The sequence below is a fragment of the Saccopteryx leptura genome, chromosome 11 (assembly GCF_036850995.1).
Source record: "Saccopteryx leptura isolate mSacLep1 chromosome 11, mSacLep1_pri_phased_curated, whole genome shotgun sequence".
In the NCBI taxonomy this organism is placed as follows: domain Eukaryota; kingdom Metazoa; phylum Chordata; class Mammalia; order Chiroptera; family Emballonuridae; genus Saccopteryx; species Saccopteryx leptura.
The window spans coordinates 39,092,269-39,116,376 of record NC_089513.1 but is presented as its reverse complement, the minus strand read 5'-3'; the positions used below and the strand labels follow the sequence as shown (position 1 = coordinate 39,116,376).

The window sequence follows — 24,108 nt, the reverse complement described above, 5'->3', positions numbered from 1 at the left end:
ATGGCCACACTTAAGGGATTTCTGGAGCTTGGACAGGCCAGACACAAATTGCAGCTTCTGATGCAGTTGTTAGTGAGAAGGGCGGGGAAGAAAAGGAGGAGGAGGGGAAGTCAAACCTCACACATTCGATTTTAAGTCTCTGTCCACCCAAATGTCAACCTCTAGCAGTTATTTATTTCAGTTTTCTATTTTGTCTTCCCAAAAGAGAAGATACCGCATTTTTTAAAATAAAAAAAAAGACACAGAGGCATATAGCATAGTGCTGGTTGAGCCATTTTAAGTTTTCTTAACCCATAACACTTCACCAGAATGCTTAGGTAAGCTAAAAAATTTCTCAATGATTTCCTTTCCCAATCAAGAGTGTCATTTCAGCTTAATGTTCTCATGTTACTGAGAGAATTTTGTAGGGCACTCAGTTCAGCCTCCCAGCTGAAAATAATGAAAATAAAAGTCTGGTATTGAAATTCCATTTGTTAGTTGCTGTTTGCAGAAACAGATGGACAGTCTTTAAAAAATAATTTGAAATAGTGCTTTTAAAAAAGATAAAAAACCAATACATATATTATATGGAGACACAGTTCTTTGTTAATGTCTTCTCTACAAAGATCTTTAAAATTATATAAGCATATTATATGCAATTATTCATTTAGCTGACATATTGGGATCAGCAGCTAATATGTAAAATATCCTATTACTTCAACCTAGTCTTGAATCTTTGTTACAAAAGAACATTGTTATTTCTAAATGTCTCTTCAAATAAAGAAATGACTTGGAAAACCGTATCATCTCCATTTTCAAATGCTTGGTTAGTAAAATGTTCTTACATTCAGTAAGGAAGACACGACTGTGTATGTTTTAGATAACCAAATGGTTTAGAGCTTCTTGCCTAATTTAGTCACCGGGGATCTGGTTCTAAATGACTGACATTTAGGTTCCATAAGGACGATCTGACGATCTGACTTCCCACCCTCCCAGTCCCACATCTGATCAAGAGGACTTCACTTTAAAACACTTCCTCATGTCCTGTTCTAGAAGGGATAAACTCATCCTCTTGCTGACAATCCTACCTTCTCTTTCTTACCTGTCTTACCAAAGTTATCACCTTTCATTCACTCACCCACACTGAGCTTTTTGTATTTATTTTCAAGTGCTTATCATGATTCTGCACCACTGCATTTGGCATTCCCCTCTGCCAGTATTCTCAAGCAGGGTGATTTTATCACGCCTTCCCTGAAGACATCCTGGGACATTTCTGATTATGGAAACTAAGGGGTGCTACTGACATCTAATGGGTAGAAAGACTCGAGATGCTGTGAAACATCCTATTTATGCCCTTAACAAAGATCTATGTGATCCAAATGTCAATAGTGCCAAGGATAAGAAACCTTAGCCTAGAGTGCCCTTTCCTTCATTCTGAGCTTGACAAATGGGAAGCTTAAAAGTCCCCTCAGAGATGACTTCTGAAAGTCCTTGAGGCAGAGCTGTTTGCCTACTCAGGACACATCTCTATCATTACTTTTAGTTTATATAGCTGTCAGCAGTCCAAATATCTGTCCTCTCCTGCTCTCTGCATGCACGCGCGTGCGCGCGCGCGCGCGCGCGCACACACACACACACACACACACACACACACACACACTTCCCAGGGTCCTTCCTTCGTCAATGTTTATGCTGCCTGCATACACATAATGCCTCACAGAGCAAGCCAAATGATAAATGTTTTTTTATTTTTTAGTTATTTTTTTCCAAGTTAAAGTTGATATACAATATTATATTAGTTTCAGGTCTACAATATGATAATTTAATATGTATGTATCTTACAAAGTGACCATCATGATAAGTCTAGTAACTGCCTGTCACCATACAAAGGTATTGCAATACTATTGGCTATCTTACCTGTGCTGTACACTACATCTCTGCGACTTATTTATCTTATAACGGAAGTACTTCTCCCTCCCTCCCACCTCTTTGCCTGTCCCCCGACCTCTCCGGCAACCGTCAGTCTGTTCTCTGTACCCCGTGTCTGTTTCCCTTTAGTTTCGTTTTTTCATTTTTTTCGAAGATTTCATAAATAAGTGAAATCATACAGTATTTGTCTTTCTCTAACTTATTTTTTAGCATAATAGCCTCAGAGTCCACTCATGTTGTCACTAATGGCAAGATTTAATTCTTTTTTTTTTATGACTCAGTAATATTTCATATCCACACACAGCTGGTGCAAAAGTAGATTTATAGTTGCTTATATAAATATAATTATAAATAATAATACAGTAAACTTTGTGTACTCACAACTGTAAACCTAATTTTGCTCTACTCTGTATATAACATCTTCATCTACTCATCTACTGATAGGAACTTAGGTTGATTCCATATCTTGGCTATTGTAAATAATGCTTACTGAACATAGAAATGCACATATCTTTTCAAATTAGGGTTTTGGATTTCTTCGGATAAATACACAGAAATGGAACTGCCAGATCATATGGTAGTTCTATTTTTAACTTTTTGAGAAGTGCTGTTTCCACAGTGGCTGCACCCGTTGACCTTCCCACCGAAAGCACACAAGGTTTCCCTTTCTCCACATCCTCACCAACATTTGTTATTTGTTGATTTTTTGCTTTTGAATTTGAAGTTGAATAAATGAAGAAATGAGAAACCTTGAGCCTTGCATTACATTATTAAAACTCACTTTGGGTCTGAGAAAAACCTCATTAAAATATATACTCATAGCACAAACTAGCTCACTGTTTCCCAAGTGCGGTGATTCATTTACCATCTTCCAATTCTGCCTCTCCTCCAATTTCCATACCATGAGTCACTTATACGTACCTCAATGTCAACTCCCTTTGAAAAACCATTATTTAAGGTAAAAGTACCATAAATGGAAAACTATCCTCACTTGCCGTGTATATAACTGTTAAAATAAAATGCAATCTCTTCTAAATGGAGTAGCATCTAAAAGACTTGTGGTCTCCGGTTTTCTCTAGAGGCTTCCCCATGTTTATCAATTAAAATTATTATACCTGTGTACCACACTTTTGAAACACTAAACTACAGTGAAATGTGAATAAAGAGGTGGGAATATTCAGTCGTTCATTTGGCAAACACTTATTGAACGTCTACTAGATGTCAGACAATGCACTATTCAATTGAATAAAACAATGAACTAACCAGAGGTGCTGTTGTCAGTAATGGAGACATGTATTATTGCATCACAGAACTCGATATGCAATGCAACTCTAGTAAGAGGAGGAAGCAGTGATTCGAGACATCTTTAATGGGGCATTTGAACCAGTCCCCAAAGCCTGGGAGACGAACGCATGCAGGAGGCATACGGGGCTAAACTGAGAGGAACTTGACAACTACACACGGAGGTGGGTGGATGGCAGTAAGTGTGAAAGGCAAGGGGACCATTACCTTGAAAGCAGAAGAAAGGGTGGCACTGTTCACATGAAACAGTAATTACATTAAGAACCACAGATTTAGGAAGGCACTGGGTTTGCTTCTGAATACACTGCATTGGGGCAGGGGTGAACATTTAAGTAATACTCTCAAGAGAACTAATGAGAGAAGTATGGTTTTGTAACCTTGTTCAAATTCTTAAATGCTAAGCCCCCAGTTACCTCGTTTGTGAAACGGGGCTGACAGTACAACCTACCTAATAAGTTTGCACTCTAAAATGTTTCTGAATGCTAACTACAGGTTGACAAGGTTCTCAGGGCCTAACTACTAGTAAAAAATTAGCGTTTGAGATTGAGCACCAACTCTGCGCCAGGTACAGAGCTAAGTACTAAACATGATCTCATTTAGTCCTCACAGTAATCCTCCAAGGCAGGTGGATTTTTTAAATCTGCTCTTCACAGATGAGAAAAACAAGGTGTTACAGAGCCAAGGAGACTGGCCACAATGGCAAGAAAACCAGCATTAAGTAGCAGAGACAAGATCTGAAGCCAGGTCTCTCTGAATCCAAAGTGGGTACCATTAATCACCCTACTCTGTCAGTGCCTTCCAAGAAAGCCAGAATGTAAGCGTGCATCCTGGAGGGGGCAAGCAGGCAGAAAGCCAGATTTCAAGATGAGGTAGGAGTGGGACTTGAGCAGTGAGTATAAGATGCCCTTTGGGGGGTCTGGTGTTGAAAGGAAGGAGAAAAACCTCGTAACATGAACATTTCTTCAGGGTTCCTGTATAGGGAGAAAAGATAAAAAGCACGTTGGCTTCCCTGCATACTGGGAGGAAGGATGCAGAGGAGTATCTGTGTAACATAATCTCTGCAGTTCCAGATGAATGCACAGACTACTGAGGGTGACCAGGACAGGGGATGAGGACTGGCTGTCAGAGAGTGGGGACTAGCCAGCTGTAGAGATGGGAAAGAAATCTTCAGGCAGAGGAAGCAGAAGGTAAAACAGGAACAGAAGAATGCAAAACTTCAGATCTGTAGAAGGAACTGCATGTGGCTGTAGGAGTGGTTGGGCACCATTTGCTCATAAGCAGGAGATAAGAAATTATGTGTGTAGATAGTCTAAAGGGGGCTTTGGGGCCAAGGTCACAGAGAATCTGGAATGTCACATTAAAGAGTGGCATTCCTGACTTCACCGTATGGGTTGTGGAGACTCAGTTTACCATAAGGGAGAAATAGCATGTTTATAGATTATGAAGGAACTTGCAGGTTTTGTAGGAAGGAATCTGTAGAGAAGGAGATTCTGAGTCAACAGAAAACAGGACATTCCTTAGGGTAGAACACAGTGTTGAAGACACATATAAAAGAAATGTTAGGCTTGGAGGAGAGGAAGTATAATTCTTTCTTTGCCATGAGAAAATTTATAATAAGGAGTAAAAGTAATAGTGCACACTGAGTAGAGGCTGAGGCCAGATTTACGATGGCAATGAGGAAAAACAGTATCTAATATACATTGGGCGCTACACTGAACGCTTCCTGCCTTGTGTTACAGAATCCTTACAACCATCCCATGAGGTCGGTCAGATCATCATTCCCACTTATAGATGTGGGAGCTGAGGTTTCAGGTTAACACAGTGAAGGTCAAACAGCCCGTAAGAGAAAGAGCCAGAATTCAAACCCAGTGAAGCAGAGGAGGACTGATTCATCAGCAGTCAGGAGGGAGAAAGAAAGAGAAAAGTGTGGAGAAAAGAAGAAAATTTCAGAAATAGGTACCACCAAGTAATGCAACAAGAAGTCAGTTGGAGATAATAAATAAGTAAGGAAGTACATAATTAAATAAGAGCACTGGGCTATGTGGTGGGTACTGTTTTAGGTCTAAAAATGCTGAAGAATTAATTTTTAAAATATTTAGAGATTAAAGAAAAATAAAAAGCTGAATCTTAGTACTTCGATGGTTAGAAGTTCAATCACTTAAAGGTGTCATGTATCCTGGGAGAATGATAACTGAAATTACTTTTAACACAAAGAAAACTGTGAATTCTAATAGAAATAAAAGAATCTCAAGCCGGCACGAGGACTGGAGAAGAGTAATTTATTCCCAGCTTCAGGCAGAATTATCATAAACCATCCAAGATAGACACATTTTTTTCTTTGTTAAATGACTTTCGGAAACTGAGTGTTTTCCATAATTTTCCTTACTAACTCATTGTTGTGTTTAATAATTTTACTGGCAAGAAGCTATTTCTCATACCACATCTAATTCATAAGTCTATAGTTTTAAGTCTATTTCCACATTTATTTCATCAGAGGGTAGCGGATAGCTGCTTCTGTCCACTTCAAGGTACACTTATACATAATTATGATCTGACATCAAACCTTCATTTTCTAAACTAAAAACAGTGTCTTTGGTTGTTAAATATGTTTGGTCCAGTTAATAAAACTAACTTGAATTTTTTATGCTTCTTTCTTGTCATAAAACAGCCAGGCTAAATGTGTTAGGAATATTACTGTATGAAAACAAGATGGAGTCTCACTTCTATACCTCACAAAGGAATTTTGAATGAACAAGTGAACAAGAACTATTAGCATAGGGAGATGAGTTACACACAGTGTGTGAGCAATCTGGCTCTCAAGAGAGAATATAAAAAAATATACCATCTTATATAAAATATGGCATTCATGCTCAGTTTATTGACATTTAAGAGTAGTATTTCCTTTAGTAATGGAAAAGGTGAAAGACATCCATGTTCTGAATATCACTAAACTTAGAATCCTATTGCAATAACTAAATTGCAACAATCTCTAACACATGAAACATTCCTAGGAAAAGAAATCATTGACACCTGAAAGTTAGTAAGGTACACTTAACTCATAGGTAAGGCTCTGAGCTCAGTTGTGAATAAAGTAATCTTGATTGTTTTGTATTTATATTATTATATTAAAGTGCTTCTAGCACTAACTTGCATATATAATTAATTGCAATAGTAATGTTTCCTTCATTCCAATTCAAGTGAGTGTGAGTAAGGCAAATAAAGTGTCAAAAAAACAATTCCTAAAATCCTTGTCAATAACATTTATTATGGTAGGTATGATGTTTCCTTCTGATGTACATAAGTTGAGGTCTCATTACTATAAAAGCTGTCTCAGCCATAATTCTACAAAAACTCAATTCTTACAAGTTGGCACTCAGATAATTCACTCATACAATAATTATTGATGGTTAACAATGACCTTGAGAGTTTATCAAGAAAATGGTAAGAACAGAACAGAGAAAAAGTATAAAAGATTCACTGGGGCTGGAGATTTCAGAAAAGAATTTAAGTAGGGCTTAAATTGGAACTTGAAAAAAAACCCAGGAAGTTCAAGGTCAAGAACAAGGTGCAAGACATTCTTGGTGGAGGGAATCATATGAACACAATACAGAGGTGTGTGGAAACCTGGTGGGTTAGGGGTGTATCATAGTTAGATGACCATCTGGAATTAACCAAAATACCAATTCCCTCAGATTGTGATACTACATAATATTTTAATACCATCAAATTTTATGCCTTTTCAGCAAAATACTATGGCAGAAGAGTATTTTTCTCCATTTATAACTTGAAGGGCTTGTCATTAAAGCAGTTTCTAGTGTTCAAACCTCTTACATAAATTAATCTTAGAGCTATGGGGCAAGTTCTAATAAAGGAGATGATCTCTTTATACTAAACCAGGCTTTCCACCAAGGCTACAAAAAATCTAATCACACACATATTATTTGCAACCTCTTAAAAATATGAATGTTAATAATTATCTTCAATGTATTAACGCCTTATTTGGGGATGGTTTTTAGTTTAATTCCTAACAAAAACCAACAATAAGGCCAAACAGAGAAAATGCCTACAATTTTAAAAATTAGATGCCTGAGGTATCTAATCAATTTAAGTCAATTATCACATTAAACATTACATAGACCAACAATGTCAGACTAGCAATGATTTATCTTGTATACATACATCATTTATTTAACCAATTTGAAGTTGTGTAGAAAACAGTACAACCGCTTTCTTAATGGCTATTCACATTGAATAATATTGTGGCTATATGATTGGTTGGAGATCAATTGTATGTGATACCGTGTACCTTTAAGATTAAAAACAAATTCAAAGACAGTTTTGCTTGGCTTACTTCTCTATCAAGTCCAGCTGCCACAGTGATAATGTCACCAGTCTCATTGTTGATGGTAAACATGTTGGGTGAAGGGGTACTTGGAGCCTGGGACACAATTCTGTACCTCAACATCCCATTGGAGGTAAGTGGATCATCACCATCAATAGCAGTGACCGTCATCACATATGTTCCTAGACACAGTATACATAGAAAATGAATGGTCGCCCTTCATTTCAGGGTCTCCTTAAATAGAAGGTATATTTACTTCTTCATTCAACCTCAATTTCACTTTTTCAAATCAAACAGTTAATCACTTAAGCTTGATTGAAAATACTATTGATAAGAATAGTACTCACTTTAAAGAAACATAAAACATGGCTTAAAGGAAAATTGTAAAACATTTACACATTCATAAAGCCTCAACTTTTCCATAACATTAAAGACAAATTTACTATACAACTCAAAGAAACGATCACTTCCAATCTTCATTTATAGAAAATGCAAGTAATAAGTAATACAGATGCCATTAGCAACACATATTATAGCCACTTAGTCCCCCACCACCATATATCCTTCTCTTAGGCAATAACAGAAGGAAATGACATGCTGAGCGTGGTTCTCCCCAGTGCCTAAGTCACTTTCTGAAAGTACGCTATGTACATAATGATGAACACTCCATTTACTCAGGTCATAAGGAGTCATTCCATGCATTACTGTTTTAGTACATTGCACAGGGTTTGTTTTGGCATGTGGCTTGTTATTTCCTAAGAGATTAAAAGAACATTCTAACAAACTCAAAGGACTTCAACTTATTAGACATTTTGAAAGAAAATCTACAAAGCTTTAGGATCAAATAAGTTCAAACTAGCTAGGCAAACCAATTTACGAGTAGAGAGAAAAGTAATTACTATTTTAACGTGGTTTGTTCTGTGGGATATTTATAAGAGATAAATTATGAAATTTTCCGTATCTTACTTTCTTCGTGAGTACTATAAACTTGGAACTTGCTTTGGAGTTTTTATAGTTGCTATTCTTTTGGATGCAACTTATTTTTTTCTCCCCCAGAATTAACTAAGGCATAGTCACATCATTCAAATGACTTTCCGAGTTTGACTCTAAGCAAGAAACGCTTTTGGATTATATGTCATCCTTATATACTTTTCCCCCCAAAAAACTGCATGTCTACATTCTTGCCTTTTATTTTTCATCCTTACTAGAATTTAATCTCAAACAGGGCAGGAACTAGCTTGTCGCTGCTGTATTCATTGGGCCTAAACAGTGCCTACCACACAGCACATGCTCTATAAACATTTGTTGGATAAATGAATACATTGTTAAAGCAAAATAATATGTTTCAGAATCTTGAAGCATAATATTGACTGCAATGCAATTTAAATCAAGATTCATAATTATTTGCAAACCTTGCTTAGAAGGATGTTTTCAAACTCACAAAACAACCACAAGAAATACATTCATGAAATGTCTTTTCCTCTGTGATCATTTGAAGTCTTTCATTTATGGTAGATGCTACAGAAATTCATGATCATAATAAATACATCTTTAATGGTTTGTTTTTGGCAACTTTTGTGAAGCAGTATTAACAAAGTAAAAAATAATAGAGCAAAAAGAGAAAATAAATAATTTTTTAAAAGCATAAAATGTCCCCAGGCAAAAAGGCCCAACGCTTATTATCTGCAGAATATGTGTTTAAGACTTGTGTTTCAGTAAGGATACATTTATCATGTTTTGGGTTTACAATATTTTAAAATAATGAAGAAAACTAGTCTGAAATGTGGCTCAGATGGAGCCTCAGATGGCTGAACTTCCTGCACATCCCCCCTCCCCTCCAGCTGTTCCAACCCCACCTCACTCAGGAGACAGACAAGTGTGAGACCAAGGAAACAATGAGGTTAAGGCATATTTGGTCATATCTAGAAATTGGCTTATGCGTAAGAGAGCTACATAATCTGGTATAGATGAGAAAAGTATATGAGCACAAGTTTAAATGTTGAGGTTTTCTTAAAAACTAAAAAAAAAAAAAAAAAGCAAGCCCTGGGCAAATGATGGTTGGTTAGACTCTATCGCCCGAAGTAGAGAGGTTGCTGGTTCGGTCCACAATCAGGGCACACACAGGGACAGATAGATGTTCTTGTCTCTTTCTCCCTCTTCCTCTCTCTCAAAAAATCAAAAACAAACAAACAAAAAACCCACCCCAATAACAGAGCTAATTAAATCTGTCTAAACACTAAATTCTGTAAGGAAGACTGGCAAAACATTTCCTTCTACCATTCTGACAATGCTGTATTTTCTTGTCCACTAGTGTTTCACATTAAATAGGCCACTCTAGACTTGCTCTTCTACTGTGACTGAAGCACGCAGTGTTTTCAGTACGAGAATCTAACGTCTTCATCAAACAGCACTTCACAATGGTGAGGGGCTCTTGGCAACTGCTGTGTCTAGGCTGGATCATTCCATGACACTAGTTTAAGAGTAAGGGCTGCAGAAGACTTTAGGGTCATCCTGAAATAAAACACCTACTGTGGCTGGAGGGACGGCAATCACAGCTGTCCCCAAGGCTCTCTCTGTTTCGGTTTACCTCACCGTCTGCTCCCAGGAACACCAACTGTCTTTTAGACTTCCTGTTGCATTTTAGTTACTGTTGTGACTAATCTGACACAATCTGTACCTTATGAACAGACATCCCTGGTCTCCTGGTTCTCACTTTCTAGCTGCCCTTGCTCTATCAACCATAAGAGAATGAATGGAACCTCTTAGAGAATGTATAGTATAGAACAGACACTGTAGCACATTTTTCAAAGAAGAAAAAAATCATAGTGGGCAGAAGAATGATATTTTTCTGTTATCTCTCTTCAATCAGTTTTTCCCCAAGTTACCTTCCTTTACTGCTAAAGCATGAGGAATAAAAGAAAATGACACTAGAGGCTCACAAGACATTTCCTTTTCTTGATTATACAATAGTGCTGGATAACACGAGATTTCCTGAAGTAATTGCCGAATTATTATCTTCAAACTTACCAGGCTTTGATCCTTCAGGAACTGTCCCATTCCAAACCTGGTGTAAGAACTCCGGTCTGTTATCATTCATATCAATAACATTGATGACAATGTCAATGGGGTTCTCCACTTGGTTTCCATTAATGTCCACTGCGTGTGCTCTCAACTGCAAAAATACCAAGAAAACAAAACTACTTAACAGATTTCCATCTGGCATGAAAATAGAAGATATTTAATCACCACACTACTAAAATAGCATAGATGGACTGAGAGGCAGAAAAACAGAGGCTACTCTTCTCATCAAAATTTAAGTTAGCCAAATTCCATATAATTAGAGTAGATTTAGTAGCAAAAGCCCACGTGATTATCTGCTAGGCATTGTGTTCAGAGTTGAATGGACTTTTAATTCATTTCATCTAAATACAAAGGATTGAGAAATGACCAGCATTTGAAAGGGAGAAAAATCAAGTTTCAGAAAGGCTAAGTAACTTGGCTCTGTTGACAGAGCCCATATTCAAAGAAAGTTCTCAAATCCTTTTGCTAAATCAGTACCTATAATTCAGGGTAATTAAAAATGTGGCACTGGCACAGAGTAATCTATAGATCAAGGTAACAGAAAAGAATCTAGAAAGAATTAAGTGTGTATAGGTAATTCTGACATTAGTTGTTGTTTTTTTTAATTGTAAAAGGCACTCATAAACATTAAAAGTACATGAATATAGCCTGACTGGGCACTGGTGCAGTGGATAGAGCATTGGACTGGGATGCAGAAGACCCAGGTTCGAGACCCCGAGGTCTCCAGCTTGAGCGTGGGTTTATCTGGTTTGAGCAAAGCTCACCAGTTTGAGCCCAAGGTCGCTGGCTCGAGCAAGGGGTTACTCGGTCAGCTGTAGCCCCATGGTCAAGGCACATATGAGAAAGCAATCAATGAACAACTAAGGTGTCACAACGAAAAACTAATGATTGATGCTTCTCATCTCTCTCCGTCCCTGTCTGTCTGTCCTTATCTATCCCTCTCTCTGACTCTGTTTCTGTAAAAAAAAAAAAGGAAAAGTACATGAATATATAAAACAGTTGTTCCTCTCCCAAGCTCAAATTCTCAGTTTCACAAGTATTCTAGAAATTTTATCTGTTTTCCTTTTTAAACAAATATAATCACTCAGCTACTCTTGGCAGAATATCTTCAAAATCTTTTCATCTGGTACACAAAGCTCCATTTCATTCTTTTCAATAGCTGTGTAGTGTTCTATTGAATTGTTTCGCTGTAATGGGAGTGCTTCTATGATTTTCCTGTTAAGTATGATGCTGGCATCTGGTTTCTGCTAGACATTTTTTTATCAAGTTAAAGAAGCATCAACATATCTTTTCTTATATAGAGGTTATTTAATACATAAAACAATTTTATTTTTGCCTTTTCAATACTTATAAAAATAATCCCTGCCCCCCTTGACTTATTTAATTTATTACATTAATAGAGTCTTATTACTGAGCCATCCTTATAAATCTGTAAGTAATTATTAATTCTATTTTTTTAATACTCTTTGATGTACAAGGTGTGAGAATCTGAAGCAAGAATTTACCCCTAAATTGACTGGAAAATATTTCCTAGGTCTTAACTGCACCATAGCTAGTGAGAATTCATACAAGAAGAGAAATTCAGAATTTTTTGTATTGATCTTATTTATATTCATAAATTAGAGACTAGTCTTATTACTTGACTGTCCTATACTGTGTGTCTTTATTAAGTCTCCTACTAATGTGATGTATTTTTGTCAAAGGTTTGAAAGTTTTACTTCTTTCTTTATGTGTTAGAATGCAGGAAAGGTTAGAATTACATGTTCCTTGGGGAGTCTTGCTCTATCATATATCAATATTTTAATAATTTTCAAAACTCCAAAACCATTTTCAAGTTCCTACAAGTGCAAAAATTTGACAAATATATTAATTGGAAAAATTAGAATCTAAACACATACATATATGGAATAAATTTTTTTAATTACTAAGTGTAGATGATGAATCAATGGGAATACTAATTCAGTACCAGGGACAGCAGGCTAACCATAAAAATCTATATACCCACTTCCCTTTCACTCATATACTCCACAAAGGAGAAAAATTTAGATGTAGAAAACTCCAACCCCAGATTAAATCGGGGAGATTATTATATTGGCACTGGGAAGGTTTTATTCACCATCTCTAAAAACAGAATGCCAAACATTTAACAAATAAACTGTACAATGTAAGAGCTATAATCATAGTAGCGTAGAAATTATTGATAAAGATTCAAAACATAACAAAAAGGGGATACTATATGAAAACCACACATTACAGTCCCTATTAGATAAAAGGTTCTCAGTGACAGAGAAAAAGATAAACAACTCACAAGAAAATTCAACATAAGACAAACATTAAAAAATCACTTTAGATAGTCAACTTACACAACTTAAAACTACCAAAATAACTTTTTTACAAATAATGCTGGCAAAAAAAAAATAATGCCTGAAATTGATACTGGAGTTGAAAAGATGTATCTCCTATATAGTGGGCGGGTAGTAAAACACAACACAACCACTGTAAGAACAATTTCACTCTATATATCAAAATAATACCAACATAGAGATTTTATTCCAAGGATATAATGGAGACACGTACATACAGATGTTCATTGGTATATATACTTGCAAAATAAATTCAAAAAGCTGAATTACACAAATATCCACCAATAGGTAGTTAAAATTATGTTATATTCATATAACAGAGTAATTTGGAGCAATCAAAAATTATGATTTAAATAAATAATTTTTACTGACATGGAAAGAGCTTAAATCTTATGATTGCTAAGTGGCAAAAGCTGATTCCAGAAAATGGTCCCTATTTCAATAGAATACATTTATGAATCAACACATAGTAGAACATCTTACAGTATATCACCAAAGTCTTACAAAAGGAAAAAATGATAGTTTTAGGTACTAGTATTAAAAATCATATTTTCTTATTAATATATTATTTTAAAAGTTTTATACTACAGTATTTGAAATGTTTTTAAAAATGCACATATTTTCTAAAAGGAAATAATTTCATCAAAAGTTTTAGTTATTCATGTTGAAATAAAGAAATAATAAAGATCAATTTTGGTTTCCGTATTAACATCATGAATAAATTGTTAAAATCTTGTTCCAGCAAATAGTGCAAATATAACTAGAAAAAAAAATGAAAAAAGAAACAAGCCCCCTGGAATTGATATTTTAATAATATTTGCATTTTGAAATACTCAATACAACATTATTGTTAAATAGAAAAAAATCACTTTCAAATATACACAGGGTGGGTGAGAATGTAAAACATGGAATTTATTCTTGAATGATTATTCATTAATTATTGTATAATTTTTCATACAAACAACTATACACCTTTACCCTACCCCATATATATTTAAAAACGCAAACATTATATATATATAATTTTATATATGAACTATAAATAAAAGTGGTTATAACTCAATAAGAACATGAAAAAAATAGAAAGATAACATAATTAACATAAGAGATGTAACTACTACTATATCTATGAAAACATTGCTCAGACTGTCCAAATGATGAAACCAAGTGTTAGCAGGGTTATGAGGACAGGGAGATCTCTATTTCCAGCAGAAGTGTCAAAATGACAATCTTTCTGGAGGGAATACCGCTAGTAAACAACCAAACAAAAATTTTCTAGGTCTCTACTTAATGGCATAATAATATGAGGAGGAACGGGTAAGATGGCAAATGGCAAACACACATGTCTTTTAATAAGAAATTTAAAATTATAGCCTGTAGATTCAATGGAATACTATACAGCTATTAAAAAATGCCGTGATCTCTACATAATTTACAAGCAACAGTTTTGACCCCCTACATGTAAATTTGTTATTTTTAAATTATTTTTTATTGAGAAATTAAATTTAATAGGGTGACATTGGGTCACAAAAACACATTTTGGTTAAACATCTCTATAGCATTTGAATTGTTCATAGAATGTGTGCCCATCATCCAAAGTCAAATAATTTTCTATTACCATATATGTGGCCCGTTTTACTCTCCTCTCCTTCTCCAACCCCCTCCCTCAGGTAACCACTTCATTTTTGTCTATGTCCATGAGTCCTAATTTTATATTCCACCTATGTGTGAAATCACACAGTCCTCAGATTTTTCTGATTTACTTATTTCACTTAGCATACTATTCTCAAGGTCCATCTATGCGTTATAAATGACAATATATCATTTCTTATGGCTGAGTAGTATTCCACTGTCTATATGTACCATAATTTGTTCTTATAAGTTTTTAGCCACATATCTGAAAGCAACTATCAGTAAGAGTAATTCAATTTTAGGCAATTTCACTTTCTTTTTTGGTACCATTTGTTTACCATGAGCATTTAATCAATTCTATAAAAACAATACAATTATTGAAAGAAATTGAAAAGGCTACAAATACATTTCACATGGTAGGACTCTCAGAAGCCAAGCTTTAAGACTGAGATAAGAGTTAAGCTCTGCACACATTTAGAAGATTATTAATATATAGAATACCAGCAATTGAAATCTTACATGAAACTGGGCTATCAGCTCACGATCCAGAGGCTTGGTCACTGACAGCTGACCTGAGATAGGGTTGATAATGAAGATACCAGTTGGAGGCTGGTCAGCTCCTGGTCCAGTTACGCTATATCGCAGCGAAAGGTTTTTATCTCTATCGGACCTAATCTGAGGGTCAAGAAGACATTCACATTAAGTGAGAGACTAAATGAGACAGCATGCCCCACCTTATGCTCTTTTTCAGTCACAGACTTACACCATCTCCTCCCAGAAAACCATCGAAGTGTTCCCAGTTCTGTTCCCTATCCTTGTTTCTTGGTGTTAGGCTTCAAAAAGAGATGTCATCTATCATCAGAAAGACTGAGGGCAATGTTAACATCTAAAAGAACACTCACTAGGCCCTGGCTGGTTGACTCAGTGGTAGATTGTCAGCCTGATGTGCAGGAGTCCTGGGTTCGATTCCCAGCCAGGGCACACAGGAGAAGCGCCCATCTGCTTCTCCACCCCTCCCCCTCTCCTTCCTCTCTGTCTCTCTCTTCCCCTCCCACAGCCAAGGCTCCATTGGAGAAAAGTTGGCCCGGGCACTGAGGATGGCTTCATGGCCTCTGCCTCAGGTGCTAGAATGGCTCTGGTTGCAACAGAGCGACGCCCCAGATGGGCACAGCATCTCCCCCTGGTAAGCATGCCGGTGGATCCCGTTTGGGTGCATGTGGGAGTCTGTCTGACTGCCTCCCCGTTTCCAACTTCAGAAAAAATACAAAAAATGATAATAATAATAATAATAATAAATAAATAAATAAAAGAACACTCACTAGAAAAAGTGCAAAAAGTCAAAATTAAAGAGGGCCAGTTTTTACACAGTATCAAATTCTATCCTGGGAATTTGCAGGTTAGAATATTAACCAAATAACAAGTGTCCAATCTAATGAAAAACATTGTTGACCTTTATGCATCAGTTAGGATAAGAAATAATTGTTTAGCTATAGTATGAAATAGCCTCATTTGGGAACTCTAAGGTTCTGGTTGAGCCTGGAAATAAGATCTCTGCACTTGCCATGTACTGACATTATTCATTGCAAACCAATACTTTCCATATCATTTCAGGTGGCACTTATCACCCCAAATTCCTTATTAATAACAAATCAAACAAGACATCATTTAATAATCTATTTCCATACTGTCAAAAACTTTATCCATGGGATCACTTCCTTCTCCTACAAATACTACAATTCCTAGGAAAAGTAAGTTTATAGATGAGCAATCATAGGATCAGGCTACAGACAGGGACGAGCAGGGACAGCGCAGAGAAAGGGGCAGTTGAGCAATACTGCCGGAGGTGATAATAGACATATATATATTAGGTAAGTATACTTAATTCTGTAATAGAATCTAGTTTATTATCTTTTAATTTGAGGCAAAATTATTTTTCTCATTCTTCATTAATGTAAAAAAATAAGAAATACCTTTATTTAAGGTTATATCATTCATTGTTAAGTTGAATTACAAGGTGCAATAGAATATATACACAACACAAAAAATGACATTAAAAAATACAGCTTTCAGTAAATATGTAGTGGAATGTTAAATTGATCATCTAGCAGGGGTCCCCAAACTTGTTACCCAGGGGGCCAGTTCACAGTCCCTCAGACCGTTGGAAGGCCGCCACATACAGTGCTCCTCTCACTGACCACCAATGAAAGAGGTGCCCCTTCCGGAAGTGCGGAAGTGCAGCGCGGGCTGAATAAATGGCCTCCAGGGGCCACATGCAGCCCGCGGGCTGTAGTTTGGGGATGCCTGATCTACAGAAACATTTATTCTCTAAGAAATGGGCATACAATGAGTTGGCTTTATTTTCCCTTTGTAATACATAATGGATTACTAATTTTGCTAAACACAGAGAAATGTGTGAATTTTTTTCTCTGCTTCTGACGGTATACATTTAGAGCAATGAAAAAAAAATGGACTTTCCTGATTTGAAAGCCTGTATTTTTGCGCAACCCCAGGAATTCAGTTAATGGTATCAGAGGTCATTTTTTTTTTCTTTTAAAAACCATCAGATGCACTTAGTGTTGACATTTTTAGCAATGACTGCCCCTTTATTTTTCCTTTGGCCCAAAAGCCATCTATAGAGGGCAAAGACCATCCTGGAGAGTGCAGCTTGCTGACAGGAAAGCGAAGGTGTGTGCATTTCATGGCAAAGGGTAGGGTCTGGGTGTTAGTGTATGCTGGAGTTAGGACTTCTGTCTCAACAAATTGAACAAACTTTATCATCTATGATGTACAGGAGCTACTGAGAGCCCTACCTATAAATAATCCAAGATCATATAAAAAAATGATAAGAGGCCCTTTACAACACAAGATGTTTCATTTATAAAAACACATATTTTTAGTACATATATATTGTAAACTCTACCTTGTAAAAAAAATAAACAAAAGGATTTCTAACATACACTTGACACATGCCACAAAGAATGAAAACTGTGCCTCCCTACCCTGACAAGCTCTTGAGGAAAAGGTCCTCTGGAGTTTTCCGGCAAGTTGATTGGAGGGATAACCCAGTCTCTCTTCTGCCTTTGTAGGTGACCATTGTGCTTAGTCAGTTGTCTTGGGAATACTATTTCTTCAGTTTGTTGTGATTCCTTCGCATTAAAAATACAAGAAGAGAGTCCTGAGCACTAGGAGAAACATTTTCTGAAAGGACATCAATATCAATGGATATCTGAAATTGTAGCAATCCCAGTTTATTATGAATAAGCAAACAAGCCTGAAGACCCTAACTTTGTCTCGCTATTAAAATAATAAAAAAAAAATCACAAAATTTTTGGGTTAAACTGTTCACTAAAAATAATTAAATTCCAAACAATTTATCATATGGCACAGCTATTTAAACTATTTGCAGTTTCTATAAACCATCTTAGTAGTTAATACTGAGCAAAATTTAATAAGACCCTTTTATATATTTCTCATTAGTTTAAACCACAGTTCAGGTAATGTGCTACTGTACATTAAATTTAGATCTTGATGTGCTAAAATATAATTTGAATTCCAAGAGAAGTTTAATACATACTGCTAAGGAATGTCTCAAATATTTATGACCCTATTAAATCCCACAGAATTAATGCTGTAATTATTCTAAACCTATGTCAGCCATGATGGATGCTGTAGATGACCCACTTTGCACATGGGGTATTAATCTCTGCTGGATGTCAACATTTTCTTCTTATGGCTGTAGACATTTTAGCCATTAGACCCTACAGCTTCAGTGAAATTATCCAAGCTAGTTTGCCGGAACACATCGAATCATCAACAGCAAAAGCAACTTTTCCACATGATTAGTTATCAGTTTCTCACTTTATATTACCTAAATGGCATGATCCCCCTTAACAGTTAATAGTTATGGGGGAAATTGCATTTCACATAATCAAAGTCCAACACTGGCATAAAAGAGAAATGATATATTTCCCCTGATATATATTTATTTATATTTTATTACTGGTGTGTCTATGACATTTACAATTAGATACCAGAAATAAATGTGTGTATTCTTATCTATCACAATACAATAAATATACAAATGTATTAGTCATAGTTGATAAAATCATAAACTTCAGAATATATGAGTGTGGTGTCCCCTCATATTGCTTTCAAATTAACTCAAAGAATAGAATATTTAAACAAGTAATGCTATCAACTGTACTGAAGATATTCTTCTATCTTATTTAAAATTCTTGATAGGTTGACTTATACAAAATAAGTGTTCAATAAAATTTTTTTAATTGAATCAAACTGTACTCTGTTGGAAATGTATCTTACTTATTTTATCTTGGCTTATAGAAGTTTCCATCAGAGGGAGTACATTATTCCTAAAAGTCATGTTGGTAGTACCAATAATTTATACTTCCAATTTGATTATTAAGGAACAAGACAAAAACCCAATGTTGCTTGCCAGAATTGCTTTCCTGTTACTACTGCAAATCTGAACTTCCCATCTAATAAATTCAGCTGGCAAAAACTTTCAAAGGATTGGTTATTTTGTGGTTATATTGAATAGCTTGAAAAGCTTTTAAGAAATTTAAATAAACAACTACTTCTAACTTAAGTTATAAATCTCAAAGTGTAAACAAACCTTTCAAATACAAGATTGGATTGCTTAAAATATATTTGGTCTAAGTATAAATCTGATTTTCAAACACGCAGTTACTCTACCTTCATTGAATCCTCAGGTAAGGTTGGCTTGCGGCTTAATTTTACTGCTACTTGCCACTTTTCCTGCGTCTCTTTGTCTTGGGCATATACCAGGAACTTGGCGTGCTCGGAGGAGAGGGGGAAGCTTCTCACAGCATACACCATGCCATCTTCATCCACCTTAAAATCTGCGGGCTCGCTGCTTTCATACTGTACTTTTCTTTTTTCGTTGCAATTGCTAAACTTCACTGTAAAAGACAATAAATATAGAAGCCTAATTATATTCCAAAGGCAGACACAACTGGTATCTTAATCTGGATCCTGCTTTTAGGTTAAATACAAAATGTAGTAGCATAAAATATAAATAATGTTATTTTTTCTTTACTAAAGGAATTATCACAGTGGAGAATATCAGATTGTGTGTCTGAGTTGTGTCCCCAGCATTTCCTGGTTCCAAAGCCTTGTCCTTCCCCCAGATCCTGGACCCTCAGACATGTCCGCTTTCCCCTTATGCCTCTCACTGATACATCACATCACTCCCTACAAAACTTGACTCAACCTTCAGATGCCTGCTCTGAAGTCACTGAAGGTATAACAAGTCTCTTGATCTCAGTCTTCATGTGGCAATCTGAACTCTACTACCCTAGCTTTATAGTCATGCCTGACAATCACTGTGAGAGGTACTTCTGAGTCCATTTTCTTAGCCTTCTTGTATACTCTGCATATTTCCTGGAACACAGGAATGACATTATGAATGCTGAACGTCCACCTTATGCTTTAGAATTACAAAACCTATAGTAATTAAAAGGTGAATAATTTGCAATTTCTAATCTTCATGGAGCTTATAATGTTCTAGGAAGCAGTAACAATTTTATATATTTTTAAACAATTTTATATATATTTTGAGCTGTATCTCAAAATTAATTTTAACTAAAATAGCTGAGAGTAGAAAAATCAAAAAGCTTTCAGTATCTTAATTATATCTATCTTACATGTAATGATTTAAAGTTGAAAAAATGTTTTCTTAAAAACAATCTTAATCAGCTTATGTCTCATTTGAGAACAAAAGTTAAACCATATATTTATAAATGTAGACCCAGCTATATTTAAGCTACAATAAAATGATAAAATAATAAAGGTATTCTTTTTTTGTGACAGAGAGAGAGAGAGAGAGAGTTAGAAACAGGGATAGATAGGGACAGACAGACAGGAAGGGAGAGAGATGAGAAGCATCAATTCTTTGTTGCGGCTCCTTAGTTCTTTAGCTGTTCATTGATTGCTTTCTCATATGTGCCTTGACGGGGGGATGGGGAGCTACAGTAGAGCGAGTGACCCCTTGCTCAAGCCAGAGACCTTGGGCTCAAGCCAGCAACCTTCAGGTTTGGAACCTGGGTCCTCTGCGGCCCCAGTCCAACACTATCCACTGCGCCACCGCCTGGTCAGGAAATAAAGGTATTCTTTAAAGACAATTATTTCCTTTGACATCCTTCATCATTCTCTTCAAAGAAAAATTCTATGGGAATAGCATAAAGGAATCAAAGAAAAAGCAATTTTTTCAGTTCTGTAAACATGTGTCGGTTAGGTCCCAACCACAATTCTATGACACATTTTGGAGTGCGTTAATAGGTGCACATTATAAAATGTAACTATATATACCTTTTGCCTTTTTCAAGGATCTAAGAAAATTTATTAATATTCCCACCCCCATATACAAATTGATGACAGTTCTTTTGTTTTCATTAATAGAAATTCACTGATACGTGCACAAGACCACAGGCAAATAACAGGCACGCTTATTTCCCGAAGTGTCTATAACATCCTTGATAACAGGAATAAAATACTTTATTGGATATATTATTTTCCACATATATCATCTTTCATCTTTCAAAGATCTCAGAATGAAAAAGTTGTGTCTCAGCCCTGGCCGGTTGGCTCAGCAGTAGAGCGTCGGCCTGGAGTGCAGGAGTCCCGGGTTCAATTCCCAGCCAGGGCACACAGGAGAGGCGCCCATTTGCTTCTCCACCCCTCCCCCTCTTCTTCCTCTCTGTCTCTCTCTTCCCCTCCCGCAGCCAAGGCTCCATTGGAGCAAAGATGGCCTGGGCGCTGGGGATGGCTCTGTGGCCTCTGCCTCAGGCGCTAGAATGGCTCTGAACGCAACTGAGCGATGCCCCAGAGGGGCAAAGCATCGCCCCCTGGTGGGCTTGCCGGGTGGATCCCGGTCGGGCGCATGCAGGAGTCTGTCTGACTGCCTCCCCATTTCCACCTTCGGAAAAATGAAAAAAAAAAAAGAAAAAGTTGTGTCTCACACTAAATTATGTTAGAGCAACATGCTTGTCTTTGGAATAGAAGTATCCCCAAAGATACTTCGTTATTGCATCTTGCATGACATGTGATTTAAAAGTGGAAAGTGGGAATCCTTTCTATAGAACAATGCCCTTTACTACTTATCTGTCATTAGAGACCACGTAATGAAAAGAAAAACCAGTTGGGAGAACCCCATTGAGAAATCAAAATGAAAAACTTTTATTATCTTTTTGTATAAAAAGTACCTTTTTATATTACAAAAAATATTCATGATACTTAAGGACATACAATCTGGGTCAGAACACTTACATACTTTTCTGCACTTGATATTCACTTTAACCATGATAGGATTAATCTTCATCAATTCACACTTGGATGAATGGGCTGCTTCCTAGGTGGTCTACTCCCTGCTCCAGGTCATTGCCCACCTACCTCTAAACCAAAAGTCTGCCATGATTGTCTCCTGCCTGCTTAAAATCTGCAGGTAAACTGTTTTACTAGTATACAATGCTCTCTTAATTCTTGTTCACTGGCCTCTTCGGTTTAACTTATATCACAATCTAAAAGATATTCTGCCCAGTCAGACAGATTTCTCAGTCATTTCCCACCTCACTGTGGTCCACATTCCACATGCATCACCTTTTCTGGAAGACAGCCCCCAACTCCTCCCTTTCTGTAGGCCACAGCTTCAGAGCCAGGCCATTGTTCAGGGGAACAGTCAATGGGGATGCCCTTCAGAAGACAGAAGCCTACGCCTTAACCTGAAAAAGCTCGACATTTTTAATTTTTATTTTTACTTGTTTTTACATTTTTTGTCCATAGAAACACATGCTAGCACTTTATTTTTATTATAATAATACTTATAATAAATATTTCTACTTATTAATGGCGTCACATGACTAGATCTCTTCATAAGCAGACTATGTACCCATTTTGGCTTCCTGATTGCGAGTCTTGGTTCTTTGTTTTCCAATGACACCTTACAATGATAAGTAAAGTATAAATGTTCATTAAAGATCCAAGAGCCAATTGTATTCATTAATATCTTATATTTTTTCAAAAAGCTAGGAAAACAGATGGGAAACTTTAAAAAAAAATTTTTAAAGACTTTATTTATTCAATTTTCAGAGAGGAGAGAGACAGAGAGAGAGAGAGAAGGAGGAGGAACAGGAAGCATCAACTTCCCATATATGCCTTGACCAGGCAAGCCCAGGGTTTCGAACCGGCGACCTCAGTGTTCCAGATCGACGCTTTATCCCCCTGCACCACCACAGGTCAGGCCAGATGGGAAACTTAAAAGAGTGCCCCGCCTGCTATAGCAACACTCAGCAACCACTGCAACAACAAAATCCCAGGGATTTCAAATAATCTGTCTTTGTATTAGGTTTTTGGTAGTGAAAGAAAATGAACTAGTATTTATTGAATGCCAGGCATTAAACAAGATACTTAAGATTAGGTTATCTACTTTAACCTCAACAATAACCTCCTGAATTAGGTATTGTTAATTCTATTCTACAGAACAGGAGAAGGTAAGTTCAGAGAACCATCCATGCCCATGGCTGTTTGACTCCTAGTCTTCTTTCCCCTACAAAAGGGTAAAGGAAACTAAACTAAGGACTCAAGTTATTGAGATCTCAATCTTAAATAAATAAACAATAAAGATACAGAAATTAGATTGAAAGTTTAACACCTAAGATGAATGAAGTAAGCAAAAAAGTCATAGACATGTGACTCGTGAAAGGAAATATAACTTAGTGGAACCTAGCTGTTCTTGTTAGTATAATATTTTCTAATGGACGGTAAACAAAGACCTCTGAATAACAATAATGATTAAGACTTTCAATTTTTGTTCCAAAAACATAAAGCTGTTGTATCATTTTCTAGTACATTATTGTGTAAGAAAAAAGTGATAATACATTTAAAAATAATTAAAATACACCCTTAACAGTGAAACTATTCTGTGTGACAGCTGGTGAATACGTGACATTATGAATTTGTCAAAACTCATGGAACTGTGCAACCCAAAGAGTGAATCCCAATATAAACTATGGACCTAGTTAATAATGTATCAATATTGGTTCTAACAAATGTGCCACACTAATGCAAGATGTTCATACAGGTATCCTCCCACTCTTGGAAAGTTTAAATTACTCCACTTCACCTTTGGGAAAGACCATCATTACTACCTGTTATTATTAACCGAAAGAAAATTGAAGAGAATTTTCACTTTTATGAAGAGGCACAAAACAAAAGTAATGTTCAGTGTTTGTTTTGCAGTGCTCTGTCCCAGAAGCAGCATGCACTCAGAGGAGTGAGAAGGGAACTGCCACGTTCCTTCCCTGGGAACTATACTCAGCATCAAGCACCATAGCTTTGAATTTTGTGCCTCCATTAGCAAGATATGTCATCCTAAGGTATCAGAAGAGCCTAAAATTAATCCTAAAAGTGTTATACTTGGTGTAAAACTGGATGTAATTAAGTGTT

At 36.3% G+C, this 24,108-nt stretch overlaps 1 protein-coding gene across 2 annotated transcripts in view; it reads right to left on the bottom strand.

Annotated features, from left to right (window-relative positions):
- CDH2 (cadherin 2) overlaps positions 1-24,108 on the bottom strand; it is a 254,708-nt gene that overhangs the window by 46,458 nt on the left and 184,142 nt on the right. For both annotated transcript variants that reach the window (XM_066353642.1, XM_066353643.1), the window contains exons 3-7: positions 19,342-19,568; positions 17,628-17,774; positions 15,148-15,303; positions 10,580-10,724; positions 7,562-7,734 (exon numbers count right to left, since the gene is read on the bottom strand). In XM_066353642.1, coding sequence (XP_066209739.1) covers positions 7,562-7,734; positions 10,580-10,724; positions 15,148-15,303; positions 17,628-17,774; positions 19,342-19,568 — 848 coding nt within the window. The remainder of the gene's footprint in view (positions 1-7,561; positions 7,735-10,579; positions 10,725-15,147; positions 15,304-17,627; positions 17,775-19,341; positions 19,569-24,108) is intronic.